The sequence below is a fragment of the Ambystoma mexicanum genome, chromosome 3p (genome assembly GCF_040938575.1).
Source record: "Ambystoma mexicanum isolate Mex_15411 chromosome 3p, UKY_AmexF1_1, whole genome shotgun sequence".
NCBI lineage: Eukaryota > Metazoa > Chordata > Amphibia > Caudata > Ambystomatidae > Ambystoma > Ambystoma mexicanum.
Window position 1 is genome coordinate 224,990,463 of NC_090925.1, and position 23,998 is coordinate 225,014,460.

The 23,998-nt window shown below is 49.4% G+C and overlaps 1 protein-coding gene across 2 annotated transcripts in view; it reads left to right on the forward strand.

The window, feature by feature from the left end:
* Nucleotides 1-23,998, forward strand: part of LOC138580293 (cadherin-like protein 26) — a 769,589-nt gene that overhangs the window by 598,593 nt on the left and 146,998 nt on the right. For both annotated transcript variants that reach the window (XM_069650709.1, XM_069650708.1), the window contains exon 13: nucleotides 4,711-4,826. In XM_069650709.1, coding sequence (XP_069506810.1) covers nucleotides 4,711-4,826 — 116 coding nt within the window. The remainder of the gene's footprint in view (nucleotides 1-4,710; nucleotides 4,827-23,998) is intronic.

The following is a 23,998-nucleotide window of genomic DNA, read 5'->3' on the forward strand; positions in this document are numbered from 1 at the left end:
ATCTCACGCACCTTTACAGGATAGTTTGGGTGATACAGACTCTTACCTGAACGCCACCAGCAACCTCCAGACAGAATTTGCTGCCGCAAATCAACAGGGAAGTGCAAGAGTGAACTTTGGACATTTTGAACTCTTCTAAAACTTGGCAAACTCCGGACTCAATAATCGTCCAGAACCCCAGCACCTAAAACCAGTGAAGTAACTGTTATCTACGTGCCCCTGCATGCCATGCAGGATGGAGAGCTCACCAATCAAAAACATAAGGTGAGGACACTGACTGGGAATATCGGAGGTGGTAATTGGGGAGAACAGGAGCAGGGAGGGGGGGTCTGCATTCACACCCACGGGCTAAATACCGTTCTCCATCTGCAGGAGAATGTTTCTACAAGTCAAGCTTACAAGACTGAGGGGGTCCGTCCAGACGATCATCTTTGCCCTATGCTTCACGCTGGTGGAGGCCGCAGCTGTCTGGGTCCGATCTATGTCCCTGTGGGAACCAGGTGAGCGTAGCACCTTTCTAGATATGTACCTCTGTCTTATTTACCCAATTACCCTTACACATCACCCCCTGGTGTCTTTCCCTTGCACAACATCCTTGATACTCCTTCACCCTCCCCTCCTTTTCATACCTCTGTGTCCTTTTGCACCATCCCTTAATTCTTAACTCAATTCACTTCTCTCACCTTAACCACACATTCCCTTGCCCACATTGCTCAGTCTCTAATTCCTGTCACTCACCACCTTCCGTTTCACTGGCTCACACATAGATGTTAAAGCACCTTTATTTATTTTTCAGCCTCTTCCAGACATGTCAAAGGGTTGTGGCTGTGGTCTAGCTGGTAAATTAAGATATGGAGTCTGCACTTGGACAATACAGATTGAAAGACGCTGATTGGACTTGTTTTTTTTCAGGCTCCCAAGTTTTTATCGGGCCCTTTCTTGGAAAGATGGCTGAATATTTCAATTCATGATAGCAGAGGGAACTGTAAGGGGCATCAGCATGCCATCTGATGATAGAGAGGGAGTAAGAGTGAACGATTATATGTATTTGTGTTTTCAAGGAATCACAGGCAATTCACTTCAAAACAGTTAAACACGTTTTTATAAAGGGCCATTGTAAGGTGGTGAAAATGTGTGCATGTCTAATGCCCACCTTCACACAACCTTTAACATGTAATGCCCAAAAGGGCTCCCAATGGACCCTTATGTGCTTACAGAATGTACTGTAGTGTTGCCAAACACTACTGTAGAGTAAACCATTTCCACCTTCACATTCAAGGTGGAAATGGCTGAAAGGATGTTAAAAAAACACCTTTTTATGTTAACGCTTGCAGAGGTGGTATTTCCGAAATATCTCCAGAGGTATTCCAGAAATGCCACTCGGTAGTAGTAAACTCTGAATTGAGCAGACTTTTAAAAATACCACTGACAGAGGTGGTAAGTTTTTCCAGCTTTATTTCATTTAAAAACCTGGCCTACTCTGAATGCTGCCTACTAATATGTAATACCTGAATGTTACATATGGCTGCTTGCTTTTCAACTGTGCCCAAAAGTTAGTACCACAAACAATCCAACTGCCATTTATAAAACCACAATAGTAATATTGATGGGTGTTATTTAGGGTGTTTCTAAATGCCATTTGTAATGAAAGTGATCAAGAAATTCACCAGAACATAGGGGAAGCATTCTTAAGGAATTAAACTGAGGATACACTTTAGTAAATGTATAGCCTTATTGCCTTGGCGAGTAGGAGTCATGATAAGCTGCTGAGGATTGTATCAGAGCAAAGGTGTGTGGGCCACAGTGGCCAGCATTACCCTCCAGAGTCACAGAATCTGTCATTTTAATGCGTGCATTGCTGCTGTGTGGTATGAACATCCTCCTGTAGCCTAGGCTCTTCTCCCTCCCAACCACCCATTGTAGAGGCCCACATGTGAGGGACACTTTGGCACATCTGCACCATTGCTGGAATCAAGACGACTGACTCACTCCAGACAGAAAGGCCGCACAGGCCTTCTTTGCCATCAGCTCCTTTGGGGCAAGCTGGATTTTGAAGAATGTTCTCTTTTTTGATTATATAGTTTGCATTGTGCAGTTCTGGCCCAGGCAGAACATCCTAACCAGACTGGGGGAGGGGGAATTGCCCACATGTCCCCCATTCCTCATCCACCCCTGTGCACACATGCCATTATGCACTTGTCCACTTTCCCAAACTACACCCCTGTGCACACATGCCATTATGCACTTGTCCACTTTCCCAAACTACATCCTGGATTAGGGAACACTATATTAAGCAACAGAAGAGCCTTAAAGGGGTGCTAGATATGTTGTGCACATGAACACTGTTCACACTGAGTACAAACTTGAAATCCAACCAAGTGCTCACTTTACTCAAATACCAGGCTAAACTCCTCAACTGGCCTCAGCCCCTCCATCAGCAGGAGGAGGTTGAACCCTCCCATGGAGAAGATTCCAATATCAATGAAAATGCACGAGTACCCCCATTCCACCCAGTCTATAAATCTCCACTCCTGCAGACAACGAGATTCAAGCTGTAAAAGCAGTCCACTCCTGAGTAGGCAGTGACTGAGCTAACCTGAGGGTTTGGTGTGCCGTACAAATAAAGAAACTAAACTAAACACAAACCCCATGCCTTCCCTACCAGCATGTAGACCTTCCCTGTGTGTGGCGTGACTGGATATTGACCTGAGGTGGAGTTGCTTTATTGGCAATAGAATGGACTGCCATGCCAACAGTTCACTAAGAGGAACGATTTGGAGCTCCGAGGTTGATGCACGAGACTGACTCACCCACCACCATCCAGGTCCAAGTGGGTAAAAAAGATTTCTCTCCTCTTACAGCTGCACATTTAACCATGTATAGTAGCCAACCAATTGGGTAGCGTGAGCCCTGCCAGATATGAGGGACCCCCCACCCCCCGTCCTTTCAACCATCATCACTTTCAACAGGGAAGAAGGAAAGGAGATCACTATCATGCTGCTTTACTCATCAAGGTAACAATAAAGAGCAACTTTATAGTGCATATTTAAAATGGTTATATTCCATGTACTATCACCCCCACAATGGCTTGCTATTATGTAGTGCTTTTGCCAAACATTGTACATACATCATTTACAAACAATGATCACCTGACTGAAGTTGATACTCACATTTCGACCTCGGAAGGATGACAGGCTGAGTTGACCTTGCCACGATTTGAAACTGTGACCTTCGTATCACACACAGCAGCTGCAAGCGCTCAACCTGCTGAACTGTCTTAATGACATATGAAATGAAGGTACTTCAAAACCATATGTCAATAGAATGCCTGGTATACACACCATCTCCATCCTCTGTTTGAGCCTACGCGGATGAACTAAGATGGCCTATATATTATGTTATGTTATAAACATTTATACAACTTGCAACACCATCATATGTGCCCAATCGGTGCCTTTAAGTACATTTTGCAGTATCAGCAATTCCAAACCCATTATAACCCACCCTCCAATTGAATAGTACATGGAGTTGCAACCTTCTGCTCTCCAGATGCTTCTGTACCCGGTGATCTCTCTGTCTACTACGCTGTCTAGAGCCGATGAGATTTGTAGTCCAAAACATCCAGAGATCAGGTGAGCCCGAGGTCGGTTGCACTATATTATTCGTACAGATTACTCAATCAATTTTTTAGGCACAATTATGAATTCCACTTAAAACTGCAGCAAAAATGTATCACAACACTACACCTGCAAGTGTCACACATCCTAAATAAACAAAACAGGGGCATTACTGTTTGTCTGCGCTTAATTTATCTTTCATTAACACTGATAATCTATTAATTCAAACAAAAGTTCATCAATCAATACAAGAAGCAAAAATAAACCTTTTGTAAGGAGAACAATCGAGTTTCCTCACTAACAATACTGTATGTATTACTTAACCTAACTTAGCCTACACGTGTTTCACTCAGCGGGTTGAGGATATGGGTAATCGTCCCGCCCGCTGCAACCTTCTTCAGGGCTTTGTTCCCGATTAACTAAATACCTAACAATTCATCAACATAGTACTCTTGTATGACAACACATTTATAGCAGGATGTATGATTTCCAATGATCACCAGTAAATAATGAAGTAAAATAATGCAGGAGAGAGAACACACAAGGGAACAAAAATAACAGTATATGTATTCTGAATATACTTGCATAACTAGATAATATACATTCAGTCATTGTTACAGACATGTCAAAATATGATACATGAACAATATACCTGTATCAGTAATGGAGTTTGATATCACAGTACAGCATATTTGTTTATTTTGTCTTAAACATGAATTATCTGCTGATCTAGCAAAATAATAAGAATGGGAAACAAAAAATAAAAAGGGACTAATTATAATATCCATATTTCTAAAGTTAATGAAACATTTTAAGATTAACATTTAATTTAAAATGAGTTTGAATTAATCCACTTGCCTTCACCTTGTTTATGCCTGCTTTTCTACTTATTTTCATATAGCTTTGTTGGAAAAATACATTATGAACCCAAATGACGTTGTCAGGATGTAAAGTTAGATCAAGACCACTCTGTGACCTGTATTTTAGAATTCTGGTCAGGCGATACTGCTCCTGTCTGATCTTTAACCTCTTGAACGCTACTGTCATAAAATAAATGTTCACGGATATGTTTGGTTTTCCTTTCTCACCTCAGTGGGATGTTTGCTGCTCTGTAAAGTGGACACAGAAACGGTGATGGTGCCGTTCGACCAGGAGCCCCTCAACACTATGGTGATCTACAATGAAGAAGGAGGAAACAAGGATTGCGATGTAAGCCATTCGATTCCATTCCGCTTTAGAGGATGTTGAAGTGGTGCCATGAAGGCTGTGAACATAAAACTGGATATTTTGAAATGTGTGGGAGTGTGTTTTAACATTTTATTAAATGTGAACTATTTAGTTATGGTATTATAACTGAAAACATTGAGATTTTTGATTTCCAAATGGCTTCATAATATTATATATTGAAACCAGGCTGAAGAGAGCTTAGTCCTTGGTTTTCCTGTCCTCTATTGTCTGACTGTCAAGCTTCTTGATCCCTATTTTTATATGTGCTCCATGAGGCCTAAGAGCATGTGTTGCAAAATACAATTTAAATAATAGTAACAGTAATTTATGTTCAACACTTGTAGAGTACACAAACATAACACACATCAACACACACTCTCACACAGCAAGCGGATTCCTAATACATGCATGCAGGAGCAAGTGCGGGACTAAAGAAGGGGGACAAGAAAAGGCCCCAGAGAATGGGGAACACATAGGTCCGAATGGCATGATATCAAAACCAGATAAGGAATGGATTAACAGTGGGAGGGAGTTATGAAGCTTTGCAACAATAACTGAAAGGGAAGAGCCCACAAGCCACTGATGGCAAAACCTTTCGAGCTGTGTCGGCCGTTTGGTCTAACAGTGAGACCACAGAGGTTTATGATGAGATAATTCTCACATTGAAGAAACTGACTGATACACTTAGCCCATCTGGAGACCAGATGATACATATGGGGACCTGTTGGAATCGATAAGAGACTAAGATTCTTCTTGCCTACCGTACTGTTGGATTAAAGGACACCTATTGCAAGTCTTCTAGGTGTGGCAATGCAAGGAACCTAAGCGTTTATATGCTACAAATGGCCATCACACAGAGTGAACAGTTAGGAACTAGGAGAAGATATCTATTTGTTGAACGCAGTGGAAGAAGTGCCATTTAAAGGTTTTACTGAGATTGCATTTGCAATGCTAATTACCCTAAACACAAAGTGTAGGCGAAACCTAAATCTTAAAGAAAATCCCCTGATGAATGTTCTACCAATTCGGTGATAGGAACAGAAACATGTTGGGAGTCTTAGTGTAGAGACACTTTATGAGTGCCTAATTTAGATTGTTGTCATTTGTGTCTGGCCATTGTTGTATGTTGTGATTTTTAATCTTGTGAATGTGCCAATTGTGTGGAGTTATTATCCACTTTGTGAGTCTATGGGTTTTGTTTTAATTCATTTTTCATATTATAAATGAAATAATACATCGAATCAATTTGGAAATGTATACAATCTAGGAGTTCTATGTTAATTATTTCATGACAACTGGTATTGAGAGGGACAATGACACATCACGATTTTTGAGAAAGTAGTTGTTAATATAGAGTATGTATCTATTTTCTTATATGCACATCGTGGTCTACCCCTGGCTGTAGACAACGGTTGAACCTGATAGGAATCGATCTTTGGGGGTATATATATTTTGGGGGTAAATATATTTTTACCTGTTTTAGGTGTTTAAAACCTGTGTACTGATAGATGATTTGTCAATTAGATTTTAAACCTCTAGCCAATCTTGAGGAAGGACTGAAATGCCAGACAAAAGATTTTAAACTGAATATATGTGACTTTTAACTAGCAATATGTGGAGTGGACAGTAAAACAACATGATATGCTTAAAATACAAGGTCGAATTCAGGAGCCTGTAAATGGTATTATGTATGACTTGCAAACACTTTTTTCAGGAAATCAGGATAACCTAAATGAAATGCATTAGATTAGTTGGCTGCACCAGTGGTAGTGGAGGAGTCCAGAGAAATTTGAGTAATGAGAGGCAGGAAAGTAAGCATTCTTCTGAGGGACTTACAAAAAAGATACAAACATGAGCAGAGGATCCATAGACAAGGTGGTATCTTGCTTAGTACCAATGTGTATTACCCAGGGAGAGGGGCATGGTGCTTACCGATATTCTGGGACCACAGGGAAGAATTCCACAATGTCGCTCCTTTCTGCCTCACCAATGGGGCCTCACATTCATCAAAGGTTCATATGATCTAGTATTGGCTCATTTGCTTGACTAAGGCAGTTAGACAACCCCTATATTTTCCCTAGATCCTCCTTGGCCAGTACCTGAGTATCCTGTGAGTCAAGTACAGTTTCAATCCAAACAAATGGATAAGCATTGCTAAAGACTGAAAATACATATTAAATAGACCATGAGAGAGTAAGGGATCTCACATCCAACTCATATAGGGGAAGAGGGGGCCAGATGAGTTCAGTTCAGAGTAAACCAGCCTGGTCAGTATCCCAGAGCCAGATCTGGTGGTTGACAATGCCAAATGTTGCATATAGATCCAGGTCCCCATGTCCCCAACATCTGAAAGAGACTAAACCTGTTCTTCTCACCTCCCAAGCAAAATCCTGCTTGCTGTTCATCAGTAGATCCAGAGGCCGTAAGGAAGTCCCTAACTTGATGTGCGTTTACCTTTTCTTGAGGATTCACTATATGATGCAGCAATGACTCATGTAAAAGATTAGCAGGAATTCAAGGATAATTAGAAGGTTTCTTCTGTATGGGGACAACTCTTAAGAGATTAAAGACCAGAACCAGCTATCTAGTGAAATGTGGGCAAATAACCACATAACACATGTTAAGGGCAGGTATCTTCAAATTGTCTTTAAGGACCTTAGATGGAAGGGTATTTAAGTGAAAGCCAATTTCCCTTCAAGGCCTAAATAAATAGAACCTCATCCAAAGTAAGGAGGATATCAATACATTAAGATACAAAGCAAGGCAGAGGTCAAGGAATGTAAAGACGGGAGATGTAAAAAAATAGACACATTAATACACAATCAGAATTTCTGAAAATCAGTGAAACAATCAGCAATGAGAATACAAAGCTGCAGTGAAGAGGCACATTTGTGCTTATCAAGAAAGAGAAACAGCGATTGAAAAATTGGCGCAGAAACCATAGGTTTCAATGAATGAAGCAATATGAGGAGGCTTTATTGACCATCATTCTGTTAAAACAAGAGGGAATTTTTTGGTCAACTATTAATAATTTGGAAGTCAGACAAGAAAAGGTGTGAAGTAATTCATTCTTAGAAAAGGGCTGGGTGACTCATTCCTTGCAATTATATGGACCAGGGCTCTGATATGTGTGATTTGTTTGCCATAAGTGTGGTTGTCTCCTGGCAGCTGGATTTTTCAGCAGAAGATGTGGAAAGAATTATTACGCAATCAAGTGGCTCTAGGGCTAGTGCCCCTAATCAGCTTGCAAATACATGTTTTAAACAAACCCTGCAGATGTTGGCAAGCCAGAGATCTCCCCTATGTACATAACTCTTTTAGATCTTACAATAGCCTTCAACCTTCTTGATAGAAATTGTCTACGAACTGAATCAGATAGTTGGGGCATAGATCAGGGCTTGCACAATATTTTGATTTATTTACATCAGAGAACCTCATTTCAGGTTAAATTAGACAGTGAAGCCTACATGTCTAAGAAAATAGAAACTTGCTCCGGTTTAAGGCAAGGATGTGTGCTGGCCCCTGTCTAATCTGTATTGGCTCACATTGCAAAAAGTGTGTAAAAACTGAAAGTGATCCTCGGTGTACACAGTGATTGTGTCTGCTGCCTGCTGTTCCTTTAACCTGTTTACCTAGCAGCCTGCGATTCCCTCAAAAGCTCCTGGGCAGCAAATGCGGAGTGAAAAGTGAGGAAAAAGTGAAAGTGATCCTCAGTGTTGGGGGCTGCCTCCGGTCTCCGGGGCAGCCCTCTAATGCCGTCGGGATCACCCGGCGGCAGTGTGCACGTCGGCGGACAGCCGGCGTGTCTTAGACAGGGAGACACCCTGCAGCGCCCGGTGTCACCGGGCGCAGGATCTGATGCATGGGGGTGTCACCCCCTGATTCCCAGCGGTCGCGGCTCCGAGGGCACTCGGGCCGCGCCGCGCACACAAGGCCACGACCACGTGGCAGGCCCAACCACACAATGACCACAGACACGAGTTGCCACTTCCTGGGGCTCTGCTGCTCTACCCTCGCAGCGCCAGCAGAGCCCCTTTTATTAACTGGGCACGTGAGCGTCATGACACAGTCACGGCGCTCACGTTGCCCGCAACAACTAGACCCCCAGGCAACATCCCTCCTTTATTATAAACAAACAAAATCACACGACACCCCACCGCAAACATTTGGTGCATTCCAGTCCGCGCACCAGCTAACCGCTACTCCAAAACCCAAACATTTTTCTTTTGACACCGCAAGACAAAACAGGTGTGCTCCAGTCCCCACACCACGGGGCCCCATGACGGGGTCCTCCCACTCAGAAAATTCCGGGATCAAACTGGCCCTCGGCGCCGCTGCAGGACAAGAAGAATACATTCTCTTCGTACTCCTCCCCCATGTCGTACGGTGCTTCTCGGGGACTCTCCACCACCTGGACCGCTGCTGCTTTGGGGGTCCTTCTCCCCTTCACCTCACTCCCCCCATGATGCCCCCATCATGCCGGCTGGGGCTGGAGCGAGACACACTCATGCGAAATGGTCTCCTTTCCCGCACCTTCCACAGATTTGTCCCATCGCCGGGCAGTCCTGCGGGTGAGGCAGATCCCACCCACACTGTTGACATATTGTGGCATTGGGGTCTCTCTTCGGCCAGTCTCCCCTCCTCATCACTCTTCCTCCTGGCCACCTGCTGACAGCCGCCACCTCCTCAACCTTCACTCGCTGCGTGGGGACCTCCATCTTTAGCTGGTTTCTGGAGGAGTCCATGACCGAGGCCCGCACCTCTGCCAGTTCCTGGGCCCTGCCAAGCTCCAGTATTCGATCCAGGGTCAGCGCTGGGTCCCTCAGAACCTGCTTGCGCAGTTTGGTGGAGCTGCAGCCATAGATGATTTGCGCCCGGATCTCATCCTCCTCGAAGTTCCCCAGGTCACAGCCCAGTGCAATGCCGCGCAGCTTCCCATGGAATGCATCAAGGCTTTCCCCTTCCTCCTGCTTCGCACACCTCATCCTGAACCTCTCATAGTCCCTGTTGACCATGGCTCTGAAGTATTCGTTCAGGGCTGCGACGGCTGCACTGTACAATTGATTTTGGGGTTTTAGTGTCTTGAACAGTCTCTGAACGGCCAGCCCGGCCGTGTATAGGAGTGTCGGGCGTTTGGCGGCGTCTTTGATCTCCATTGCCTCAAAGTACAACTCCAGGTTCTCCACCCAGGCCACCCACCGGGCCCCCAGGCTTGCCGGCGCACCGAGGACATCAAACTGGGGTATTGGTGCCAGCTGACCCCTACATACCCCTTCGTCATCCGACATGCTGTTGGCAGGTGAGGACGTCATCCGCCAATCACCGGTGTTGGTGTGCGCTTGCCGTTGCCAGGCTCAGGTGGCTGTCGATGGGTGCCTGGCGTTCTCCCTGCCCAGGGGCGCACGAGCACTCCAGGTGGAGCTGCAACCCCAGGGCTTGACACCGGTTTGGCCTGTGGAGGGGCACTGCCTGTTTCCCGGTGACCACACCCTCGTTCGATGGCCTTCCTCTTCTGGAACCCTAGAGGGCGCACAAGCACTCCGGGTGGAGCCGCTACCCTCGGGCGTGGCACCAATACGGCCTGTGGAGGGGTTATTGTCCCCTTTCCGAGGTCCCCTCCTGAGAGATGCTTGGGGAAACACAGGCCGTTGATGAGGCCCTTCACACGATCCGTGGGCGGGCACTCCAGGCCAAGTCCCCTTTTCTGCCCTGCGAGGAAACGAAACCTCACTATATTTTTTTTTTTTTTTTTTTGAAACAAAGATTTTCACCCGTGGCAGCCCGGGTGTTCTCCCCGCTCCGTGCAGCGTCGCCGCGGGTCGGAGCTCCAGGCCCCGCACCCTAACTAAAAGAGGGCCGCTCTGTGCATCCTTGCACGGCCGCCGACTGCGGCCGTGTGCGCGGGTCCACGACTCCGCCCGCCGCAAGCACCAGCTGGCGGGCGCAACTTCCTCGTCGCCAGTGTTGGGGGCTGCCTCTGGTCTCCGGGGCAGCCCTCTAATGCTGTCGGGATCACCCGGCGGCAGTGTGCACGTCGGCGGACAGCCGGCATGTCTTAGACAGGGAGACACCCTGCAGCGCCCGGTGTCACCGGGCGCATGATCCGATGAGTGGGGGTGTCACCCCCTGATTCCCAGCGGTCGCGGCTCCGAGGGCACTCGGGCCGCGCCACGCACACAAGGCCACGACCACGTGGCAGGCCCAACCACACAATGACCATAGACACGAGTTGCCACTTCCTGGGGCTCTGCTGCTCTACCCTCGCAGCGCCAGCAGAGCCCGTTTTATTAACTGGGCACGTGAGCGTCATGACACAGTCACGGCGCTCACGTTGCCCGCAACAACTAGACCCCCACGCAACACTCAGTGATCCACGTGAGCTGAGGCTCTGAGGTTTGACACTTTGGTGTGCTAAATGGACTTCCGTACCAGAGAAGGCTGCAGTTAAGTGTAACACACACAGCAAGTTGGAGTTCACCAAAGTTTTTTTTACGGCGGCTGACTATCCGACAGTAGCACGCAGTGGGAGACTGTGGGGCTGGACCCTTTGATACCATCCGTGTCTTTAGTACATGCGACTAGCTGCACATTGCCTTTGATATTGCTGTTGCTGGAGGCTCTACATGCAAACCGGAATCCATGTGGCCAAAAAGTTGCAGCCTGACTGTGAAGAGCGGTTATTTATATTTTATTGTTTTAACCATATCCATTGCCTTGGACACAGTCTGCGGAAAACTCAAACTCAAACCTACGTGAAAATAACTTTTGGTTTTAGTCTTCAACAGCAGCTTGGTATCTAAAGCTTCTGCGCACTCATGTGAGTGTTCAAACATAACAGATTGTTCCTGCCGTACTACAATATTGAATTGTCACATCGTCCATGAGACGTTATTTGTATTTACATTTCGCTAGATCTGTTGTCAACGCAAAAGCAATCACAACGCTCTACAGAGTGGAGATTATATGCAGAGTAATTTTTGTGTGGGACAGCTATTAAGGTTCTTTTGCACGTTCTGGTTGCTTGTGTGAACGCAGGAAGAGTGTTTTGTTTCAGCTGGGGGCTGCGAGTGTTCTCTCCCCCTTGGAACAACTGTTTGCATTCATACTATTGAAGTTGATCTTTGTCGTCTGCGATTCTTCCTTTGGAAGTCCTTAAAATGTGTTGCTCCTCATATATAATTGCTGACGTTGTAGGCTGATTGTGCTGTTAAGCTGGTTTAGCTGAAAACACAGCGCGAGTCAACTTCTTCCTTTTGAGCATCCGATTCCTGTTGATATCGCGTTCACTTCAGGATTTGGAAAGCATCCTTCCAGGTAGTGTTGTGTATGATTTAATGTCACGAAAAGACACTAGTTACACCCTGAAAACTGGAATGCCTTCTTGCTTAATGCTTAATGGTGACGCAGGCTTCTGTTCAGCTCAAAGCCTCCCCTCTGAAACGGTCTCCTACGATAGTAATCAAGAGGAACATCTGTGGGCAACATCCTAATGCCTTGGAAAAAAGAACTGCTTTTGGAGACATCTGTGAGTTTTATTCACCACGTACCTCTACTGACTTTTTTTTCTGATGTGAATTGTAGTAATAATATGCCTATCAACCAAATTGTTGTTAATGATATATGTGTTATACGTTGATAGTCGTGAAGATATAAGAGACCTCCGTCCCCAAGTGCCGCACAGGGAGAATCACTAATCACTCCCTGTGCAACCTTTGAGGCCGCAGGTGGAGAGATCCGAGGCCGGAACCGAAGTACTAGGAGCCCCAAGGCAGCTGTAAAAAATACAATGATTAAATACCAAGCAAGCAGGGTACTATATGCATAAAACAAAGAATGGCCAGTTTCTTACCAGATGTCTGATGAAAGGGAAGATGGACCTGAGAGATGGTTCCGGGACTCACGTAGGCAAGGAATCCACCCTAAATCATAGGTCAGGATATTTTTCAGCCAATCTCCACCTGAAGAGTGTTGTGGTCCCTCGATAGTTGGGTGACAACTACCACTTGGGAAGTATGATTTATTGTACAAGGATGCGGCCTGGGAAATCCAAAAGGTGTCCGTTGAGCAAAAACAAGGTATGAAGCCAGGAAAGGCGGTCCGAATCCAGTGGAGGAACAAAGAGCAAGATCCAGAAGAAGTCCGTGATTCAATCCGAGGTCAGAAGCCGTGAGAAACAGAAGAGCCGAAGTCGCCGTAGCCGAACGTGATCCACAAGAAGTCCAAAAACAAGAACCAGATTCAAGGAAGCCAGGTAAGCGGGTTTATTCAGCCAAAACAGGGTCTCCTAGGAAAACAGCTGTGAAGCGCGGTATACCAGCACTGCCCGGCTTAAATACAGTTACTTCCTGGTCATATGACACGGAATGGAATCACGTGACCGTGAGCCTGGGGCACATGACCGCATAACGTCACGTGATCGGGTCGCAACGGAACGAGCACTTGTCTTCCTGCTCGAGCGGCTGCCTAATCTCCATGGCAACTGCCAATGGAGAAACGGCCGCAAGCGCGACTGCAGGGTGTATGGCGATTGCTTCGCCAGCGCGCGAGCCAAACCGGAATGCCTGCGTGAGCCCCTGGAAACAGGTGACTGGGAGAAGGTGGTTATCTGAGTGGTTGGCGGGACATGGCCGAAGGAATGATCTGAGGACATGACAGAGCCCCCCCCCAAAGGCCCACGACCTCGTGGGCACGAAGGATGCTCCCGATGGAAACGAGAAACCAATCGGGGGGCCTGGACATCAGAGGCAGGGACCCAAGAACGCTCCTCCGGACCATAACCTAACCAATCGACCAGGTACTGCAGTCGACCCCTATGGAAACGTGAACCCAGAATATCCGAGACCTCGAAAACATCAGGAGAATCCAGGGAAACAGGGGCAGGAGAAGGGCGAAGACGAGTCGAGGAGGGACAGGGCTTGAGGAGGGAAGTATGGAACACAGGATGAACCCGCCAGGACGATGGGAGAACCAGGCGATAGGCCACCGGATTGATGACCCGGGAAACAACATAGGGACCCACAAAACGGGGCAACAGCTTTCGACAACCCTTCAAGTGGAGGTGCCGGGAGGACAACCAAACTCGGGAACCAACGGGATACAAAGGGGCCACGGTGCGCCTAGCGTCTGAGGAGGCCTTCATGGAAGCCTGCGCTTCCTGCAAATGAATGAGGACCTGGGCATGGAGGGACTCCATATCCCTAACGCAAGTGGCTGCGGCGGGGTTATCGGAGGGAGAAACGTCGGGAACAGGAAGGACTCGGGGATGCTGGCCATACATGGTGTAGAATGGAGAGAAACCAGTTGCAGAATGCGTAGCGTTGTTATAGGCAAACTCAGCATACCGGATGTTCTGCAACCAGGACGATTGCTGTTGTAACAACAAACAACACAGATACTGTTCCATGGATTGATTTGTTCGCTCCGTCTGACCATCGGTTTCTGGATGGTAAGCGGAGGAGAACCGTGCATCGATGCCTAGCAGAGTGACCAAGGCACGCCAGAAACGGGAAGTGAACTGAGAGCCACGATCGGACACTAGGACAGATGGAAGGCCATAAAGACAAAAAACAGAGTCAAAGAACAGCTTGGCCAAGGTAGGGGCAGAAGGAATTCCTCGGCAAGGAACAAAACGGGCCATCTTGGTGAAAACATCGACCACCACCCATATAGTGTCATAACCATGGATTTTGGGTAAATCGGTCACGAAGTCCATGCTCGGGGTGTGCCAGGGTTTTGGTGGCAAAGGCAAGGGGCGTAAAAGACCCAATGGACGACCCCTATGATGTTTGCCCTGAGCACAGACTGAGCACGAGTCCACGTAACAAGCCACGTCACGTCTCATGGAAGGCCACCAACACCAGCGTTTCAAGAGGTCTAGGGTACGGGCCTGGCCCGGGTGTCCATTGATCGGGGTGTCGTGAGACCACTCCAGGGCTAGGTTTCTGGTGTCAGTGGTAGGGAGAACTAGACGGTCCTGTACATATGGCAGGCCGTTGTGATAGGAGGGATCCCATTCCGACAGTTGGTCGGGGTGTTTATTGACCCACGAACGGATCTCCTCCAATAGCGTCATAGGGGGTGTACAAGTGCAGACGACATGTCCCCGAGGTATGAGTGTATCAGGGAACACTGGTAACGAAACCCCTCCGGGGGAGCGGGACAAAGCGTCGGCCTTGCTATGCTCAGAGCCAGAACGATGTTTAATCTGGAAGTCAAAAGCGGCGAAGAACAGGTGCCATCTGACCTGTCTGCTGTTTACGCATTTTAATGCCGCCAGGTCTTGCAGGTTTCTGTGGTCGGTATAAACCGTAACTTTGTGTTTGGCCCCTAACAGGTGATGACGCCAGGTACGAAAAGCGTCCATTACCGCCAGTAGCTCTTTTTCGGTGACGGTATAGTGGGTTTCTGCAGGGTTGAACTTGCGTGAATGAAAGCTACAGGATGAAGCCGCCCGGTAGTGGGACAGGCTTGTGACAGGATCGCCCCCAATGCGAAAGAAGAGGCGTCCGCCTCGACAACGTACGGTTGATCAGGGTCGGGGTGTTGGAGCACCGGGGCTGTGGTAAAGGCGTTTTTCAATGCCTCAAAGGCCTGCTGGTGTATTTCCTGCCACTCGAATGGGACAAGAGGACTGGTAAGGGATGTGAGAGGTGATACAAGAGAGGAAAACCCAGAGATAAAACGCAGATAGAAATTAGCGAAACCTAAAAAGGATTGCAAGGCTTTTAGGGTTTTAGGTGTTGGCCATTCGAGGATCGCTCGTACTTTAGTGAGTTTCATGGCTAGGCCACCAGGTGTGATGTTAAACCCCAAAAACTCCACGTTGGATACATGGAACAAACATTTCTCGGGTTTCACAAACAGTGAATGCTTACGCAGCCGGGACAACACTTCCCGTACATGTTGTATGTGTTCTTTCAGAGTGTGAGAAAAAACGAGTATATCATCAAGATACACCACCACAAACATGTCTAATATATCCGAGAAGATGTCATTCATGAAATGTTGAAAAGTGGCCGGGGCGTTGCATAAACCAAAAGGCATGACCGTATACTCATAAAGGCCATACCGCGTACAAAAGGCGGTCTTCCATTCGTCTCCCTTTCGGATGCGGACGAGGTTATAAGCCCCCCGCAAATCCAACTTGGTGTAAACGGAGGCATGGGTCAACCGATCCAAAAGAGGAGAAATGAGTGGGATTGGGTAACGGTTCTTAATAGTGACGGCATTGAGCCGACGATAATCAACACAAGGACGAAGATCGCCCTCCTTTTTGGGCACGAAGAATATGGGGCTCGCTGCAGATGATTTAGACGGTCGTATGTGGCCCAGACGCAGCGCTTTATCGATGTAATCCTTGAGGGTCAGATCCTCCGACAGGGACAAGGAATAGATACGGCCTGCAGGTATCACCGCCCCGGGAACCAAATCAATCGGGCAATTGTATGGGCGGTGAGGAGGGAGTACTTCGGAGGAGCCCTGATCGAATAGCATACCATAATCCTGATAGTCCATAGGTATGTGATTAGTGACTAAACCCACTATGTGTGTAATAGGGGGAATTTCGTCGCCCCGTATTGCCAGTTGGGCAACAGCACCAAGGGCCAATGCTGGGGTGTCCGTTTCTCTGTCCATAGGTAGGCAAAAGGTCTGACAGAGCTCGGATTCAAAATGTACGTGTCCTGTTCCCCAATCGATGTGCGGGTTATGTTCCCGTAACCAAGGTATTCCTACGATGATGTCAAACTGAGGCATGGATATTAGATCAAAGTGGAGGGTTTCTTTATGGACTGATTGGATGTTCAGGGTGAGAGGGGCGGTCTGCTGCTTGACGGGGCCAGAAACAAGCTCTGTCCCGTCGACTGCTTGCACTGGTTCGGGTCGGGATTTGTTGATCAAAGGTAGGTTTAATGTGTGGGCTAGAGTGATGTCAATATAGTTACCAGAGGCCCCGGAGTCAATAGTGATTTGTACGGGATGAATGATACCCGGGGCAGGCTGTATGGTGGCTTCTACTTGTATAGGCCTGATTTGACCAAATGATGGGGTGATATCCGGGGAAGGGCATGGAGAACTCGATCCTACCCCCGCATCTAGGATCGAGCTGGGCGAAAATCCTGCTTCTTGGGTTTGGGCTTTCGGGGACATTCCTTTACTAAATGACCTCCCAAGCCACAATAAAAACAGGCGTTCTCAGCCCTTCTGCGCTCCCTTTCTCTTGAGGTGATGGGACTCCTAACACCCCCTATTTGCATAGGTTCACCGGACTCATTGTAAGACGAAGTAACAGCAGAGCTGGTAGTCTGGGAAAACCCGGCCTCAGCCCTGCGTTCAGAACGCCGTGCGTCCACTTGGAGAGCTAAATCCACCAAAGCTGGAAACTGAACAGGTAGGGATGGTACCATGGCTAGAGCGTCTTTCATAGGGTCACTTAGCCCTCTGTAGAATACAACCGCTTTTTTGCTTTCAGGCCATGAGGTCTCAGCGGCCAGTTGATTAAATCGTGTGATATACTCAATGAGGGAGCCCTTACCCTGGGACAAGTCCAGCAATTCTAGATCATGTGATTGAGCTTTATATCTAGTGTCAAATACTCTGGACATTTCTGATACTAGCTGGTCAAAATCATAGAGGGTCGGATGATCTGTTTCTAACAGGGGTTTGCCCAAGCAGCAGCCGTACCGGCTAGGTGGGACAGAGTAAACGCCGCTTTGGTGGTAGGATCCGGGAAAGCAAGGGGCGGGCACAAAAAATGCAGTTTGCACTGATTAAGAAAAGTCCTAAACTTCCTCGGGTCCCCATGGAACTTTTCAGGGGCGGCCAAAGGAAAGGGAGAGGGAAGAACCACCGGAACGGGTGCTGGGGGAGCCGGGAGTGGGTGTGCAAGGGGTGCTGGTGCTGGATTGGCGTCACCGAGTTCCGGATCTGCGGGTAAGGGGTGTTGGGCGCTCTGTAATAGGTCGAGACGCTGATGAACTACAGTATTAGCAGCCACCATGTCGGCCCGTAGTACCGTAAGTGCTTGGATGACAGCGGCCAGGGGGTCTTCGGCGGCACCCTCCATATCTTACACGACAGGCTTCACAGTCTGTTATACGTTGATAGTCGTGAAGATATAAGAGACCTCCGTCCCCAAGTGCCGCACAGGGAGAATCACTAATCACTCCCTGTGCAACCTTTGAGGCCGCAGGTGGAGAGATCCGAGGCCGGAACCGAAGTACTAGGAGCCCCAAGGCAGCTGTAAAAAATACAATGATTAAATACCAAGCAAGCAGGGTACTATATGCATAAAACAAAGAATGGCCAGTTTCTTACCAGATGTCTGATGAAAGGGAAGATGGACCTGAGAGATGGTTCCGGGACTCACGTAGGCAAGGAATCCACCCTAAATCATAGGTCAGGATATTTTTCAGCCAATCTCCACCTGAAGAGTGTTGTGGTCCCTCGATAGTTGGGTGACAACTACCACTTGGGAAGTATGATTTATTGTACAAGGATGCGGCCTGGGAAATCCAAAAGGTGTCCGTTGAGCAAAAACAAGGAACAAAGAGCAAGATCCAGAAGAAGTCCGTGATTCAATCCGAGGTCAGAAGCCGTGAGAAACAGAAGAGCCGAAGTCGCCGTAGCCGAACGTGATCCACAAGAAGTCCAAAAACAAGAACCAGATTCAAGGAAGCCAGGTAAGCGGGTTTATTCAGCCAAAACAGGGTCTCCGAGGAAAACAGCTGTGAAGCGCGGTATACCAGCACTGCCCGGCTTAAATACAGTTACTTCCTGGTCATATGACACGGAATGGAATCACGTGACCGTGAGCCTGGGGCACATGACCGCATAACGTCACGTGATCGGGTCGCAACGGAACAAGCACTTGTCTTCCTGCTCGAGCGGCTGCCTAATCTCCATGGCAACTGCCAATGGAGAAACGGCCGCAAGCGCGACTGCAGGGTGTATGGCGATTGCTTCGCCAGCGCGCGAGCCAAACCGGAATGCCTGTGTGAGCCCCTGGAAACAGGTGACTGGGAGAAGGTGGTTATCTGAGTGGTTGGCGGGACATGGCCGAAGGAATGATCTGAGGACATGACAATATGTGACCATAGAACTGAAGTACTACCATCAGATGCAACGATATCAGACACACAAATTATGGCGGTAGCCTCGAACGTGCCAGTTAATATACCTTTTATAGACCTAACCACGCAAAGAAATGTAAATGTCAACCAAGCAAATCCTTCTATGAGTTCTAGTCCATCATGTAACCATAGAAAGGTTACTTCCTTTTATGGAAACAATATTTCTGCAGTTAGTGTGTGTTTGAATAATGAAGAAATTGCTGAAATACCATCTAGTAAGAGTTACTACCTTTAAGAAAATCTCCCTCCCCAATTGCTACATCCCCACATGCTTTTGAGATAAGTCTGTACCAGTCACCAAGTCTATTTAATCACTCTCAAGAGACATTAGCAGATAGTCTTACATCCTTTGCCCGACCTACACACTGCAAAAAATATGTGGTATTTGTACCCCTCATTTGTCTCCTGTGTTGAAAGATGTATCGGACATTCACACCCCTTGCTAGAAACTACTCTTAATGCTATGTGTACAACAATCATTTCATTAGTTAAACTGTTTGAAACTTTAGATACAAAAATTACACAACAAATCAAGAAAATAGACAAGATTGCTAAGTGGATGAAAGATTGGGATGAGAAAATAAATGTCAAAATTAAACGAGATATTGTTGTCGCTGAACAAAATAATAACATGGTTCAATATAACCCCAGAACCTTTTGAATTAATTGTTTCCTTCCAAACTTGCCCTCTTCCGACCTTTGAAAATATCATCTGCCCTAAAGGCTGTGAGGATGAGCTACATCACTCGCCAAGCAGAAACGTTTCCCAACCAATTGCAGAACGAGTTGTTAAAACAGGACTTGTATATAACCTGTTTGACATCGAACCAAAACACGATAAAGGTGTCGATTCATGGAATTAATGTGCGCCGAAAATTCCCGCACAGAGGTGCCAAAAGGTGCGATTTGCAGTGCAAGTGCGAAAATCGCAGTGCAAGTGCGAAAATCGCAGGGAAACCAGCGCACATCGATTCATGGAAGGCCGTGTGAGAGAAAAATATCGGATGTGCGCTGAAAAAGTGCGCGGCGCACGCCGGCGCACAGGATATCTAACGGCGTGCGCCACGGCAACCACGAAATCGCACATAGCGCGGCGCACACAACAAAAGTAGGCGGAACATGGGGCGTAATACTCGGAATGGGGAACAACTCGTCAAAATGTGGGCGTCACGGGGGAAGTACAGGAGGCAAGTGCGCAGAACGCCCACAAGCTCGCCTACAACACATATTCATGGAATCCAATAGGGCAAACCAGCGCACGGTCAAACCAGCGCACAGGCCCAAACATGTCCGCCACAAGAAAGCAGGCGATAGTGTCCCTGCCCCTGAAATAAATGTGCGCAAAAATGTCCGCCAACAAAAAGCACCTATATACAGCCATGATGAATGTCACATACTGTGGCCTTCTAAGACAAATGACGTGCAAAGGGGTATGCGACAAACACGGACACTTGCTGTGTCAAAAATAGCGTGTGCGTGTATTCTGGGGTGTGCGGAAAGTCCACACGCAATTTGCCTGGGTACGTGTATTCTGGGGTGTGCGGAAAGTCCACACGCAATTTGCCTGGGTACGTGTATTCCGGGGTGCGTGGGAAAATCCACACACGAATTGCCTGGGTCCGTGTATTCCGGGGTGCGCGGGAAGTCCCACACGCGAATTGCCTGGGTCCGTGTATTCCGGGGTGCGCGGAAAGTTCCACACGCTAATTCTGCAGGGTACGTGTATTTCGGGGTGCGCGTGAAGTTCCACACGCTAATTCTGCAGGGTACGTGGATTCCGGGATGCGTGTGAAGTTCCACACGCTAATCCTGCAGGGTACGTGTATTCCGGGGTGCGCGGAAAGTTCCACACGCAATTTCAGCAGAGTACATTTATTTCGGGGGTGCCGGGTAGTACTACACGTGAATTGACCGTGTGGGTCCTCCCAGGTGTTCCCTCTACACCCTCCACGGCCCCTGCAGGCAGCCCACACCACAGTGGACTACCCTGCACCCCTGCTCATGTCCCGCAGGCAGCCCATCCACCATGGCAATGCCCCCCAGCCAACCCACAGGTCACCTTGCACTACTGATCACCAACGCATGTCTCCCAGCACCCCCACCCACCAGCAGCCAGGGGCACCCTCCACCAGGCCCCCACACATGTCTCCCATCACCCCCACCCCCAGCAGTGCAGGGCACCCTCCACCAGGCCCCCACACATGTCTCCCTGCACCCACACCCCCCAGCAGTCAGGGGCACCCTCCACAGGCCCCACACATGTCTCCCACCACCCCCACCCCCAGCAGTCAGGGGCACCCTCCACCAGGCCCCCACACATGTCTCCCTGCACCCCCACCCCCCAGCAGTCAGGGGCAGCCTCCACCAGGCCCCCACTCATGTCCAACCCATGTCCCCCTGCACTCCCAACCCCCAGCAGTCAGGGGCACCCTCCACCAGGCCCCCACTCATGTCCAACTCATGTCCCCCTGCACCCCCACCCCCCAGCAGTCAGGGGCACCCTCCACCAGTCCCCCACTCATGTCCAACTCATGTCCCCCTGCACCCCCACCCCCCAGCAGTCAGGGGCAGCCTCCACCAGGCCCCCACACATGTCTCCCTGCACCCCCACCCCCCGGCAGCCAGGGGCACCCTCCACCAGGCCCCCACTCATGTCCCCCTGCATCCCCACCCCCCAGCAGCCAGGGGCACCCTCCACCAGGCACCCACTCATGTCCCCCTGCACCCCCACCCACCAGCATCCAGGGGCAGCCTCCACCAGGCCCCCACTCATGTCCCACTGCACCCCCACCCACCAGCATCCAGGAGCACCCTCCACCAGGCCCCCACTCATGTCCAACTCATGTCCCCCGGCACCCCCACCCCCCAGCAGTCAGGGGCACCCTCCACCAGGCCCCCACTCATGTCCCCCTGCACCCCCACCCACCAGCAGCCAGGAGCACCCTCCACCAGGCCCCCACTCATGTCCAACTCATGTCTCCCAGCACCCCCACCCCCCAGCAGTCAGGGGCACCCTCCACCAGGCCCCCACTCATGTCCAACTCATGTCCCCCGGCACCCCCACCCCCCAGCAGTCAGGGGCACCCTCCACCAGGCCCCCACTCATGTCCCCCTGCACCCCCACCCACCAGCAGCCAGGGGCACCCTCCACCAGGCCCCCACACATGTCTCCCACCACCTCCACCCACCAGCAGTCAGGGGCACCATCCACCAGGCCCCCACAAATGTCTCCCTGCACCCCCACCCCCCAGCATCCAGGGGCACCCTCCACCAGGCCCCCACTCATGTCCCCCTGCACCCCCACCCCCCAGCAGTCAGGGGCACCCTCCACAAGGCCCCCACACATGTCTCCCTGCACCCCCACCCCCAGCAGTCAGGGGCACCCTCCACCAGGCCCTACCTTTTGTCCAACTCATGTCCCCCTGCATCCCCACACCCAGCAGTCAGGGGCACCCTCCACCAGGCCCCCACTCATGTCCCCCTGCACCCCCACCCACCAGCAGCCAGGGGCACCCTCCACCAGGCCCCCACTCATGTCTCCCACCACCCCCACCAGGGAGGGGCACACTCCACCAGGCCCCCACACATGTCTCCCATCACCCCCACCCCCCAGCAGTGCAGGGCACCCTCCACCAGGCCCCCACTCATGTCTCCCAGCATCCAGGGGCACCCTCCACCAGGCCCCCACTCTTGTCCCCTTGCACCCCCACCCCCCAGCATCCAGGGGCACCCTCCACCAGGCCCCCACTCATGTCCAACTCATGTCTCCCAGCACCCCCAACCCCAGCAGCCAGGGGCACCCTCCACCAGGCCCCCACTCATGTCCAACTCATGTCCCCCTGCACCCCCACCTCCCAGCAGTCAGGGGCAGCCTCCACCAGGCCCCCACTCATGTCCCCCAGCCAACACATCATCACAATTCAGATCCCAGGCTCCTATGCCCACCCAAATCCCACCCCACGCCACCCCAGTCCAAACACCCAACCAGGCTTTACATCCATTCAAAATGGAAATACCCATTACATGATAGATAACAAATAAGCAGTATGGGCATGAGTACAAGTCTGTCAGACCCACACAATGGCAACACATGACTGTGAAAACCCACATTCTGACAGGCATGAAACCAATGAGAGAAGTCCACACATTGAAGTAAGAAACAAAAATGTATTACAGTGTAAATGAAGTGAATGAAATATAAACAAACAATAATGGCAACAAATATCAAAAAGCAGCATGTCCACAAAAATAATAAATAACGAATATGGAACTCCAAAATAACCGTAAAGAAATTGTGTCCAAAGTCACTGTCCAACTAAGCAAATCCAAAGGGAAAGTAAAGTGAAAATCCATTGCTCCATGGTGAAAAAAATAATAAAAGATGAAGGCCACAAATCCACTGTCAAACTATGTACAAAGAGCAAATCCAGGGTCCATGATCCCAACGATGTAAATGAAACCTACAATAAAACTTACCTAACTAATAACTATATACAAAAAAGTGGGGCATAGTCCAAGCGCCCCAAATTAAAAAAAAGAAATAAAACCTAACACTAATTAACTATGTACAAAGGTGACGGGCTAGTCCAGCGGCTCACTCGTGGTGACCCGGGCCAGCGCATCATCGAACTCCTGTTCAATGTCCCGGAGGCGGTCCTGTTCCATGGCCCCGAGGGTCCGCAGGGACGCCGACATGTCCTCCTCCAACTCCCTGCGGATTCCCTCGAGGCACTCGGCCCGCCTCAGGGTCCTCTGCATGGAGTTCTCCGCCCTGACCATCGTGAGCCGTGCCTCTTCCACCCACTGCAGCTCCGCACCTATCTGCTGGCCCAACCGCTGCCACACGGAAGACACTTCCCGTCCTGTGTCCTCCTGCCCTCCGGCCGATGCCTGCCCCTCCGATGTAGATTGCCCCGAGCCATGATGCCTCCCACGTTAACTCCGCTGCTGCCTCCGACGCAACTGCCTCTGCCAGCACGACGGCATCCAGGCTGATGGAATCCACCGACGCCGTCGTGCACATGC